The following is a 13793-nucleotide window of genomic DNA, read 5'->3' as shown; positions in this document are numbered from 1 at the left end:
TAATGCCTTTTCCATTTACATTCCCATCTCTGAAACCATGTTGCTGAGATGTATCAGTTATTGCCTTTTCTAGGTTCAGCAATTACCTTACTCATTAAAAAAGGAAAAAATACGAAAAGCAGCCACTGTCATGCTTTAAAGATTCTATATATTTGTTTCAAATTTTGTCTTGTCAAAATTGCTTCCCTCTAGTGGCTTTCAAACAGCATTTCTAAACATGAAAAAGTTGTTACAGTGCTGAAGTTTATGAACTTTTAAGCAAGACATTTCCTTGGGAAACTTCTGTACTTAATAAAATTTAATTTCTTTTGGGAGTAGCTAACCCATAAAGTTCTAGGGACTTTCCAGCCATCGGAAACCTTATCCTAAAGCTCAGTTTAGCACAGACAGCTGCAGAACAAGTCTTAGCGTCTCAGCTAACTATCCCAAACATTGTCTAGAGAGCTGCCATTCCTGCTGCTTGAGTGCAAGGCCACTGCTGCAGAGACTGTACCCATCATGCTGAAATGTGTAAAACTAGCATTTAAGCTAAAATAATGATAGAGGCTTCTGAGCAGTATAATCCTAATAAGATTAAGCTTTAGCAAAGAGAAACATAAAAGATGCAACCTAATAGAACCGTAATCTATTCTGAATAAACTGTATTAGACATGTTTGCTGAATTGATTACATAAGTTTAATAAAATTATACTGTCTTATAAGCAGGATACAATAAGTAGTAATGGCAGCTTTTCTATACACAGTGAAGGAGAGTAAGGAACAAAATGGGGATTATTAGAAAATGAGTTTAGTCAAAACAATTTAAAATCAAAAGGATAAAAATAGAACAGTAATTTCTTCAATGCTCCTACAATGAACTTACTTCTTTGAGTGTATTAGTTAAAATCATAATCAGATATCCAAGCATCTATAACTCAAAAGCATCCAGAAAAATGCCTGTAGTTTTTAGAGGAAGAAGGAAGACGTGAGTTTAGAAAGGAATGTCACAGCTAAAAGTAATGCAGAAGATTTGAGAAAATTTAACTCTCTCTGAGCATTTAGTCAGATTTTTGTGAACATACTTCATGTGTTTGTCCATTTAATCTCTTCACCTGATAGCGGTAGTGGATTCCACGCTGTTAGCACTTCTGAGCAGATGGCGTATAGTTTCTCATGCTGAGATCATGCTGGAAATGTCACCTATGCAACTATTTTCTCAATTGTCGTCCACAAGCAACTTCTGTTGTTGTTGGGAGCACTGTAAAGAGTGTATATATATATATATATATATATATGTACATTTGCCTTTAAAAATTAAAGCCATGCCAAACAGTTCTGATACCATATTTCAGCTTGGCCTGTTGTAGTAAGGAATTATAAATGTCATTATAGAAATAGAAATGGCATTAAGGAGACCACTTGTAAAACTGCATCAGCACAACATTTGCAAGAACTGTGCTCCATGTATTTGAAAACTATTGCAAGGAAGTCAAGAATCACATTAAGACAGAATGATCTGAGACATAACCTCTCCAGTAAGTGTTACACAGTAAGGGCCTTTTCTGTGGGTAGGTGGAGAGAGAAAGGAAGTGGTGTATGCAGTATGGCTATATTATATTTCAGTTTTGTTTTTATTTCAGTGTTGGCAGTTGTGAATTCTAATAGATGCTGAAAGGCAGTGCTATAAAAATTAGGTTTTAGGGGACCACATCTGTTTTGGTTTTCTAATTTCTTACTTAAGTTGCTCTAGTTTACAGAAAAAAGTTGGTTTTCTGTCTGTACAGATAAAAATACATAATGTGTTCCAACAGGTGGAATTTTACAGTGGTTCTTGTTAGCAACACGAGGTCCCTATAACTTAGCTGTGTCCGCTGTTCCACGTTAGTTATTTAAGTACTTGGGCTTAAATGATGTAGTACCTATATAAACTGGACCCAAGAGTTAAACAGGTTTCTTTTCCGTGCATAGTGATTGCATTTCTTTTGTGTACATATAAAATCTCATTGGTTTAAAACCCTGTCCTTGAACAATCCTGGTGGGCTTCAGAGGAAAACACTACATGAGGTTATGTGGAAAGGATATTTAAAACAGTTCCTGAGCACATATCATACTGTAAGGGATTGGGAGTGTTTTATAAGCTCCGGTTCACCCCATATGATTAAATCATGACAACGAAGTTACATTTCCGAGTAAGGACTAGACTTCTTCTGTGACATCCTGGTGACAGGAACCCACCCCCAACTGAAGGCTGTAAAGGGAGACATGAGTCATTGTTTTGGATGAGGGCAATGCTAGATATTTATAATGTTGTCCATCAGTGTAAAATATGTGCACTTAGCAAATTTCTAATGGCTCCTCTGATAGGAGTAAATATAGAGTTTTACTGGTTGAGTTAAAGTTCTAATTTATGTAAATAAAAGAGAAAGGAGAAAAACGTATTTCAAGATTCCTAACTGTGAAGCAAGTCAGAATAAAGTAGATGGCATTTGCTTTTAGTATTCTGTTGTCTGACTCTGTTTTCCTTCCCTTGTCCATTCCTTTTTGTCTGTGTGATGCATTTGGTTTCTCAGGCTGGCTTTGGATGGGCAGAGGCTATATTCCTTATCTGTGGGCCTTGACACTGTAGAAATTTGCTCTGACAAACAAAACCAACACAACCGTGGTGCTGGCATCAGTGCAGAAGGTTGCTCCGCAAATGATAAGAGGGCTGCCTGGACTTGCTCAGTGTATCACAACTTCAGATCGTTGAGCTGCTTTCATAGGATGCAGGAATGTCTACATGTTCTAATGTACCGTCTGATACTCTACAGTCCTACCCAAGCATGGTCCTAAAACAGGGTCCTGTCAGCTGTGCCTACAGAGGACATTGGGTTGAAATTTGACTTAAGTTACTTCAGTTTCTTGAAACAAACTCATCCTGATTGCTGAATCATAATACATTTGCAAGTCAAGCAATAATGTCCAGAGGCTGGAGGACGGAAAGCAAAAGTAGCACAAGGTGACAAGGAGATGCTTTGAGGCTGTAAATCATAGTCAAGTTGTTAAAAAAGGAAGTTAGACCATGTTTTATATATGCAAAACTGGAGAGAATAACAACATCTAGCAATGTGGTTCTGGGTACTGGTAGAGCTAAAGGTTGTCTTGTCAGGCTCTGTTCGATGCCACTGTGGGCTGAACTTCTCACCTGTCCTAGTCCTGTCTCTGTCCCCAGGGAGGTGTCAGCCTGTAATGAATCAGTTTTCTTATAAATGAGTTATATCTGCAAACTCTTGAGGTCTTTCTTAATTACACTTTTATCTTGCCAGTGGAAGCCAATATGGTAAGAGAGGTACTGGTCTTTAGTATGTGCGTGAACACACGCATGCCCACGTGCACTTTATGCACAAACATGGGCATTTTTTTCATACTTTTTTTGCTTCTTGCTGGGTTGGTTTTTTTTTTAGTGTTACTCAGAGGATTTATTCTGGCAGCCCTGGCTGTTTCACAGCCTACTCAGATGCTTTTTTACTCAGAGGGGTACACAAAACATTTTGTAAGTGCTAGTGATCTTTAAAATGATATGTTGGAGGACAGTGAATTCTTCATTGTCAAAAGCAGACAGAGCAAAAAATACCCATGAATCGTCTGTAATTCCACAGCCTTTTCCAGTTCTCCTACCATGAGGTCTAAGGAATGCTTCTGGTTGCAAGAATTAGTGTGAAAGAGGATCAGTCCATGGGCAATGAAATCCTAGATTCAGTGAATGTAATAGTTGTTTTCTGCCTTGTTAAGAATGGAGACAGAATCTCCATTGACCTTGGCTGTGCAGATTGTATCTGCGCTGTGGAGTTCAACAGCAAGGGGAGAAAAAAGTCTGCATGGCCTGAAGAAAGGTTTATGAGGAAATATATTTTCTGACGTTCATAGGCTGCCTCCAACAAGTCGGGGGAGTATGGGGAGGTTGTTGTCTGCTATCTTTTGGTGAATATCTTGTGGAAAAACTGTCCTACTGAAGCAAACTTTTGTTTTCTTCAAGGAGACAGACATGTGTGATTAGTTTGCTTGCTTCTAATTGTTCATAAGGTGCAGTAAAATCAGTCTTTTCAGACACATGATATGAACAGATTTCACTGTTTGAGAAGGTTTTTTGGTTGCTTGGTTTCATCTTCAATTCCTGGCTGTTTTCTCCTGCAATATCTTAGCATTTTTTTTCTCTCCTTAGGGTTTTGTATTACTACAATAACCGTAGATGGTCATTTTCGCTACTTGCCATCATGTATCAAAACTTAAAGGTACTGTAGTATCAAGTATATTAGCATTTGCCCCATCAGATTCCAGTGGGGAAAAAAAAATGGAATAGGGAGGAAACTGAGTATTTTGTACATTTTTCAATGATTTGCTTGTTTTACCACACTCTGTTTACAAGTTTCTGCCTCTATCACTGTTACATGGTGTAAGGAAGGTGTGGCTGCTTCCCGTCAAATCTGTATTTGTCATTTTCTAATGACTGTTTTCCTTCAACCTGTAGCTGGAGGTAAAAATTGGAATATATTTCCTCCCGAGTCCTGTTATTGCTTACATTTCCAAGAAAAAAAAAAGTCGCTTGTTTGCTTAGTGTTTGGAACTGTTCCATGTATAGATTCACCACCTGCAGATTTTCAAAAGAAGGCCCTTGTTTTGAAAATACGATCCTAAATCTGAGGTAACGTCAGGGTAATTTGGAGAATATTGCTTGGAGAGAGTTTCTTCTCCCTTGCTGTGAACTTTTCACATCTGTTTTGTAGCATTCATACTGAGGAATGTGGACTTCAACAATTTGTTTCGTACCATAAAGCGCCGATAGCTGCATGCTATGCTTTCCTTACGGCAGACCCGCAAAGGATGTAAATTGTTACTGAATCTGGCTGTTCAGTTCATGCTCCCGAGACTCATGCAGCTCTGGCCAGCCTCAGTCTAATCCTGAATGTTCATATTGTCAGACAAATTTTCTCGTACATTCTAGAAAAGGAGAAAAAAGTGTTGCAGTGCTTGTACATAAGCAGTTTGTGCAGATAGGTGGGGAATGTTCCTCCCTGAACGCTACAGGCTCTGGATGTACAGTTCTCAATAAATATGTAGTTTTCTCTTTCCTATATGGATTTTTTTGCAGTCTTTTTGTAGAACAGTTTATTTTGTAACTCTTTTTGAAGCGCTTGGGTACCGTCTTTCCCTTTAGGAATTTTCAGTTATTCTCTATGATATCATTATATTTTCCCTTGAAACAGTGTGTTTGTAACAGGATAATGGGGAGAGGAGCTGTTCGGTTTATGATTGATTAGTAGATGTACGATTTCAATTCCCTCCGAAAGTGGGTGTGTGGTTGTTTGAGTCTGTGTTACTTTGGAGAGAGACCATTTCGGGGAATCGTAGTTAGAGCTGCAAACAATCTATTAGTCACTCATCCAAGCCCTGCCAGCGTAATACTGTTCCCTGCAGTACATTATTGAATGTTTTGTCCAATATCAGTTTGAATGACTCAAGCAATGAGGCTTCCACCACTTCCTCTGAGAAACTATTTCATGGTCTGGTAGAGCTCCCTGTTAGGAATTATTTCCTGGTACTCAGCCTAAAGTGCTTTACACCCAGATTGATCTCATTATTATTAGGTAGACTTTTTTTTCCCCAGTCCCATCCCAAATCTTTTTCCTTCTTTGTCTTTCATGCTCTTTAGCGAATAGTAAATGGTATGATCTCTACTCTTATTCAAACAAATACATAATTAGTGCTTCTATTCCTTCTCTCCAAATAAGCCATCTGTCTGGTAGAAAACAGGGCTGAACATAGGAAGATTTGTTTTTCTACTAAGTGCTTCTTTCAAGTAAATAATATGAAAAAGTGCATTACTTAGCTCCAAGGAGCCTCAACTTTTATTTACAATGTTTTTCAGGAATTATGTAGAAGTTGGTAACTTTTTCAAACAGTCATTTAAAGTAGTACCTTTTCCTAGCTGAATATTCAGGTCCAGCATTAGTAGTCTGTCACGTTTCATGGCTGCAGGGAATGTTTTGTAATGTTGCTGGTCTATGCTCTGTGCTATTTATCAGGCAAATTATATGGAGCTACAGCGGGGAGAAGGGAGGGCAATGGCAGCAGAATTACAAGCAGCTCCTTTATTATGCTGATGACAGGATATTTAGGGGCTATTTGAATGTCTGTCGTTCACAGCTTTACAGCCAGAATTTACAAGTGTTTGGGTTATATGAGGATCGTTGAGGAAGGGAATGTACTTTAATCCATCCAACCATTACACTTCTGTGGATTTCTTTCTAGTAGCCAACATCTGTTTGGTATTTCCTTCCTTCCTCTCTCCTTCTTTCCTCCCCTGTTCCAAATTAGTGTCCTCTGTCCTGAGGTGTTTTCTTACAGTACTTACTGTAGTCTAAATTCTGCAAAGATACCTGCACTTAATATATTTTATTTTCCAAAATCTGGACGTGTGCAATTTGTATTTCTTACCGATGACCTGCTTCTCAGTATGAGGCTCCCAGTTAGACGAACGCTTAACTTTAAAACAAGACTTTCAAACTAGTACTCCAGGCTTGTTTTGAAAAACACTTTAGTATGTATTTTAAGCATACATGTATGTTTTTTGATGAATCACGTTGCAGTTTGGGAACCAAGCCCATGTTTTGAATGTTTTTAACCTGAGATTGCCCAGCCTATGGGGGTTTGTGACCTGGGCTCCAAGCTCAAGGAGCAAACAATCTTTGTGTGCTTTTTCTGAACTGTACTAAAAAAGATGAGCAAGTTGGTCTGTCCTCAGGCAGGAGCATTCCTAAGTGAACTTCTTAACATTTTACTAAGTTAATTGGGGAAGAAAAACATAGCGATCAAGCTAAGACAAAACTAAGTTTGTACCAAATTTGTGAGTTCAAGTGATTACATTTAATGATTGAACACCAGAGACTATCTTATAATATTTCACACAAATGCGTAAACACTCAAAAAGGAGAAGGATGGGTAAATGGCTGCCATCATGTCTGCCATCTTGGAAAGAGTTTGAATAACTTGTGCAACTTGTTTCTTCTGTCACTTGTTAGCGGAAGGATTTGCCAGCGCCTGTGATGGGGGCTAAGTCTCTCAGGAGGCCTTCTCCATCTTGGGCGGGGAGGGTCCCTGTACGATCCTGGTGTGGGAGGAAGAATCACTCTTCTATTTGTTTTCACAGGGAATGTTTCTCACATTTTCCACCTCTGAAATGAACTCCATGACTTCGAGGCCTAGTTTTATGGAGTAATGTAGTGGTTGTGGTTGTAGTTCAGTCGCCAGGCAGGTGGCACATGTCTGAGCTACAATTGGGAATGCCACCTCTGAAACAGTCCGTGCATTTGCACAGGTTTCCCCAGAAACAGAATCAAGGAATCCTAGGGCTTGGAAGGGACCTCTGGAGATTATTTAGTCCAGCTCTTCTGCTAAAGCATGAGACTAAAGTTTACTAAAGCAGGTTAGACAGGAAGGCGTCTAGGCAGGTTTTGAATATCTGCAGAGTAGACTCCATGGCCTTCCTGGGCAGCTTGTTCCAGTTCTCTGTTACTCTCAAAGTAAAGAAGTTTTTTCTCATGTTGAGCTGAAACTTCCCATGTCTAGTTTATGCCTGTTGCCCCTTGTTCTGTCATTGGGCATTACTGAAAAGAGCCTGGCCCCATCCACTTGACACCTGCCCTTTAGTTGTTTGGAAGTGTGGATAACATCCCCTCTCAGTCTTCACTTATACAAGCTGAACAGCCCTAGGTATCTCAGCCTTTCCTTGTAACAGAGATGCTCCAGGCCTCTAGCCATCTTTGTAGCCCTCCACTAAACTCTCTCCAGTACTTCCCTTCTTTTCTTGAACTGGGGAGCCCAGAACTGGACACATGAAAAGTAAGGTCATATGTAGAGCAGTGACAGGGTCTTCTGGCTGAGGTAATGGACTTTAAACTCAACACCTGCAAATCAAATTTCTTTTTATTTTACTGTCTAATTAGTGTGTTTTCCCCTCACTGTCATACAGCATTTATTTCAGTGCTCTCAGGACATGAATCTTTTGGACAAACAGAAAACTAGCTTAAGTGAATACAGTACCTACCCAGATCACTTCCAGTCTGGAATCTCAAGCTGGTTTTATGTTTTCTGTGAACCAATTCTACTCATCCTGAATCACTACTCCCCACCTCAGTTCTGAGGCAATATTCCTCACGTGCATTTGCATTACTCCTTCTCTCTGCTGAAGTCTGGTGTTTCCACTGCTCAATAATGGGTTCTTTTTTTCTTGCAGGTTATCCAGGCTGTCTTCTTTGGGATCTGCGTATTGACTGACCTTTCCAGTCTTCTCACTAAAGGAAATGACAGTCAAGAACAAGAAAGACAGCTGAAAAAACTCATTTCCCTCCGTGACTGGATGATGGCTGTTCTGGCTTTCCCCATTGGTGTGGTAAGTGTAGTGTTAATCTGCATGCATTTTCACATTTCACAAATGACCAGTCATTTAAGAGCCCTTAGCGTAGTATATTGATATATTGTTTATATTTTTATGTATTCAGAGATGCTTTATTAAAATGTGATTTCACTATTTATGTAGGATTAAAAAATGTTTGAGGAAATACAAAATGCTTTTGCAAAATTAGGAAATGCAAATCATGTCTGAAACATTCATAAAACTTATGTGGTCGTCTCCACTTATTGCATTTGCTGGCCCGCTTCTTGGAAGATGCTGAATTTTGTGCTGGGTAACAAACTCAGTTCTTCAGCCATAGATTCACAGGATGTCTTGAGTTGGAACTCTGTACAAGTATCTGGGATTGCCTGGACCCAAGTGCAACACCTTGCACTTAGCCTTGTTGAATCTCATTAGGTTCCCACAGGCTCACTCTTCAAGCCTATCCAGGTCCCTCTGGATGGTATCCCTTCCTTCTGTTCTATCAATCACACCACTCAGCTTGATGTTGTCACCACGCTTGCTGAGGGCACACTCAATCCCACTGTCAGTGTCATTGATAAAGATGTTGAAGATGACTTCACATAGCTTCCAGAGGGATCTGCTACATGATTTTTCCAGGCACAGAGGTGAGGCTTACCAGCCTGTAGTTCCCTGGATTCTCCTTTCTCCCTTTCTTGAAAGCATTTCCCTTTTTCCAGTCACCTGGGACTTCACCTGACAGACAGAACTTTTCAAATATGATGGACTGGCTTGGCAACTACATCAGCCCTCTCCTTCGTGACCCTGGGTTGCATGTTGTCCAGCCCCATAGACTTGCACAAATTCAGTCTCGTGAGGCAGTCTCTGACTTGCTCTGCTTTTACGGGGAGGAAGGGGGGATTTTGCTCACCCAACCCCTGCCTAGAGCTTCAGAGACATGAGCATAGTAAAGGAATCAATGTTAACTAATACATTTTTTTGAAAGAATCGAGCTTGCAAATACATGTTGATGTGTACAGATGTATAAATGTTACACTGGTGTTTTCAGGGAATTTGGGAATTAAGTAGTAGATGTGACTGTGATTGGCATCAGCTGCTTTTCCTACTACATCAGTGCTAGAAGTGAAGAATGAAAGCAACATTACACTGTCTTTATTTAAAGATTTTAACTGTCTTTTTCAGTATGCAAGTGTAAGCCCTTACAGGCATCAAAATGTACTCTTCAGGGATCCTTTCCTGCATGTTTTAAGTCCCAAGTGATATTAGTGTACTGCTCTACCCTTACACTGTTTCCGACCTTGAAACTTTTCAAAATCTTTGAGAATTTCAGCATTGTTCTTTCTTCCTTACTTTCTTCTGAAAGTAATATTCAGCTGTGTGTTTGTCATGTTTCTTTTCTGTACTGTTTCTCTTGCCATGGGTAAACAGAATCCCAGCTAGTCATACTCTGCTCCAGACTTAAAATTGCAACTTTTACACGCTTCTCTAGAGACACTTTGAATACCTGGAGCTAGCTTATTTCCCAGTGGTTTCAAACTGAAACAACTTCTTGGACCAAAAAAATCCAGAAAATAGCAAGGAATTGCTGTGCTCATTGAAGGGATGTTTTCTGTTCCTAAAGGAGACCTTGCAGTGGAGGGGGTGAACAGTTATTAACCACGTATTCTGTAAATTTATTTTTTTGTGAAGAAATCCCATAAGGGTTGTTTTTATTGCAGCTCCTACTTCTGGCTACTGGGAGACAAGCAGCGGGGCTTCAGAAGGTGGCATTGGCCTCAATGACCTGCCTCAGGCTTACACGTCTAGTCCACACCAAAGCTGCTCTCTCCCAACACCTGAACCTCTCTGACAGCCCTCACCGCACCGCAGCTACCACATGCCCAAGCATTAGCCTGTGGGACAACAACAACTGCCACAGGCTGGCTCTGCTTTCCTTTGGTGTGGTTATGGGTAGGAAGAGTTCAGGGCCTTAAAGTAGCAAATGTCTAATGCTGGCTTTTGTTTTTTTTAAGGAGCTATTTATGTGTAAGAAAATATCTGATGAAATTCTGATGTGCTTGTTAGGAGGAAGTTAATAAAAAACAGAGTGTCTGCAGGAAAATAGTTAAAGGTCCCTCATTTCCCATATTCTTTTAACAGCTTCCTCACTCCAAAAAAGAACAATGTAAGTTAAAATGCAGGTTGTTTTTTTTTTAAGACTCTCCCTCTTAACTCTCTCCAGGGCTTCTCAGTGGTTTCCAGTAGTGACACAAGAGAATCTTCACAAAGAAAAATTGAACAGATACAAATAAAATCCTTGTTGAGTTTCTGATGTAACTGCAGTGGTCTTGCTAAACACTTATCAGTAACCTTAGCATGCAAACTGTTTTTATTGCTCAGTGTTTTAGACAGGGCATGTTTAGGGAATAATGCAAATACTAGGGGAACATTTTAAAGCCCACTAACGGCAGTTTTTCAGAAGCTGTTCAGCACATTTTTTTTCTTTATTTCCTGCTTACCGAAGCCCTTGAGACTTCTTGCTCTGAAATTTAGATGAGAAAAGGGGCTTCCACTCCCAAGTCAAACAATGATGTGTGAAAAAAACATGCAACAAACTAAAGCATTTCTTTTTTTCTTCTACTTCCTTAAAAAGTACTACATGCAAACCACCTGGGAAGTCTGACCACCAACCTCTTCTCCCACCTTCCAAAGGAAGGGAAAAAACCAGCCCAAGGGCAAACAGTCTCCTTGGGTGGCTTTACAACAAATCAAATCTTGCAGAATCTTCACAGTAAATCAAATCTTTCCAGTGTTGTGCTATGCATTGTATGTATCCAGGGGCTTCAATAAAATTGTGAGTTGCCAACCTGCTAATCATTTAGGAGTGTGGAGTAATAAACATGAACCTCTTTGAAGAACCTAATGACTACTGTTTTGTCTATTGTTCTTCATTCAGTATGACTTTTAATGAATGAAATCTGAAATCAGTAGGCCAGTATTCTTTGCAGTAATGTGTTATTCCATGAACAGTCCCTGGGTAACACTTCCCAGCCCTTTTTAAGGTTATTACAAGCCCGGGTTGCTATTCAAATACTTAATAGATCAGGAAGCATCCACTGAAAAAAAACGTTTTAGAAGTTCACTCTAGTAATGCTCTATACTGAGTGCATTTGCCACTCCTTTATCAATGTAAGGGAGATTGGTGTTGGGAATAGCTTATACTGCTAAAAAAATGTGAGGCAGTTTTTAAAGGCAGAGCCCATACCAGTGTTTTTTACCACTACTCTTTTCTGATTGTTTGATGTAGATCAGGGTCTTGCCAAGTTTCTGTGGCTAATTAGTGTTTTGTGTAAACTATATATGGTTTTGTCAATATGTTTGTTGTAATTTGTACCGTACAAGGGGAAGAAGAGATAGAACAGGCATTTCTTGGTTTTTAAGACTCTGTGTACTAGATATGGGACAAAGAAAGAAAATGGATATTGTTACATATTAGAAGAGATAGCTGTCTACAAAGTCACAGGGTGTACAGGTGATATATTATATAGCTTCAGTAACCCACTTTGAGCCTGAGTCTAAATTGGCAAGAGTGATCTCATCTTTTTAAATTATACTTTTGTATTTTTAAAAGCCTGTGATTCTAAAGAGAGGAAGCCAGATGTGTTTCCATATCTTTTATTTCTCTGTGGTGCTTTAAGAAGGCACTAGCACAGTCAAAAGGAAAGTTGATCACTGTTCTTCTGTTGAAAATCAATAATACTCATCAGAAATCTTTTATCTAGTAAAAATGTTCAGGCATCTGCTGCAGTCCCTTAGTTGCCTTGTTATTTGACCAAACTATAGGGCATTTTTATTTCCACAATTGACTTGACCATGCCAGAATCTCTCTATTCCAGATTCTGCCCTCATTTGTGGTGAAATAACAACTGGTGATGAGGCATGTGCAAGCAGTACGTCTGACTACTGAACTCTTTTCCCCAAGGAAAGTCTCCCCTGATTTTCAGCTCCTGCTCCTTGTGATTTCCTTCATTGGCCCTGTTCAAATTCATTTTATGTGATGCTTTGCTAGCACCAGATCCCACATAAAGCCAGCACCATGCTGATTTGCTCTTAGTGCCTTTAATAACAATTCACATCTATATGTAATGCCTTTAACCCTCAACTGCACTCCCAAGCTACATATTTATACTTCACTTAACCACAGCTATCTTGGGAGGCAGCTAGAAAACTTACCTTAACTACACAACATTGTACTTAAAATTTTTTTTGTCAAGGTCAAAGGTTTTCTTTTAGTTTGTCATGAAGCCATCCAGGAAATGAGTGAACTTAACTGTACAACCCAGCCAAAACCAAAAATACATATTGCAGGAAAATAAAGTTCCACTGGGTTCATTCTTCTTTTGCATAACATTTCTTGGTTGGGCTCATGTAAAACAGCAAATTGTGCAATTCTTTTCTCTGGCTTTCCTCTCTTAGTTTCTTTCATTCATGTTATTTTGATTCACAGCCTTTTGAATCAGTAGCCATTCCTCACCTTATCCTTTGAAATTTCTCCCATGGCCATGCCACATGTGTTTCTCATGCCTTTCTCTGAAGCTTCAGAGGCAGGAGACAAAAGCTCAAGGATTATCTCCTTTAGTGGGAAAACAGTTTTGTTTTCAACCTCATTTTATTTCCTCTGCTGTGTATGTATGTAATGATATTCTGGAAGCCTGTCATAAGTGAGCTTCCAAAATCTGCTTCAAAGTTTGAGGTTCCCCTTGGTCTGCAGTGACCATAGAAAGGAAAAGCAGCAAATGAGGGACTCTTGCTTTTGTTTCATTTAACCAAGGAATCAGCATCTTCAGAAAACTGGCTGTCTTAGGATGCTTCTGTGCAAAGTATAAAAGCAATTGCTGGTGTCTGTTTTCTTTCTGTACTTCCAAGCTGTAAGTTTGCCCAAAGAGGAGGTAGAAGAGTGACATTTGTGCCATTTTGGCTTGGAAACAAAAGAAAAGTACTGGACATCCTGAAATAATCATTCTGTCTGCTGACTCTGAGCAACCTGTTCAGCTTGGCATTTGAGAGTAGTACCATGAGTCTGGCTGTAATTGTAATGAACTGTGCCACAAAGTAGATTAGGTTAAGGGCATAGGAGATGCAGTTCTGAGCCTCACATAAGCAGTGTAAGGAAACAGCTTCTTGTGTCATTGTTACTTGCAAGGTACTGCAAGGTAACATGTGTCCTTGGCAAAGCCCAGCACAAATGATATTGTGCTAGTACCACATTGGTCTAAATTACCGGACCAAGAGTTACTTGTTAACCAAAGTAAACAAATTCAGAAGCAACCAAGGAAGCTAAGTAGGAAATAATTGTAGCTTTTTTAAAATCCAGATTGTTCATTTTTATGGTTCATTCTATCCAAATGAACAAATAATAAAG

The 13793-nt window shown here is 39.5% G+C and overlaps 1 protein-coding gene across 1 annotated transcript in view; it reads left to right on the top strand.

Annotated features, from left to right (window-relative positions):
* The window catches only part of AIG1 (androgen induced 1), a 114010-nt gene that overhangs the window by 27160 nt on the left and 73057 nt on the right, over window positions 1–13793 (top strand). Inside the window, exon 2 of the mRNA XM_015858349.2 lies at window positions 8252–8407. Within this exon, the coding sequence (XP_015713835.1) occupies window positions 8252–8407 (156 nt within the window). The remainder of the gene's footprint in view (window positions 1–8251; window positions 8408–13793) is intronic.

This window comes from Coturnix japonica, chromosome 3, assembly GCF_001577835.2.
Source record: "Coturnix japonica isolate 7356 chromosome 3, Coturnix japonica 2.1, whole genome shotgun sequence".
NCBI lineage: Eukaryota > Metazoa > Chordata > Aves > Galliformes > Phasianidae > Coturnix > Coturnix japonica.
Note: the sequence above shows the minus strand (reverse complement) of the source record. Positions and strands in the feature narration are given on the sequence as shown.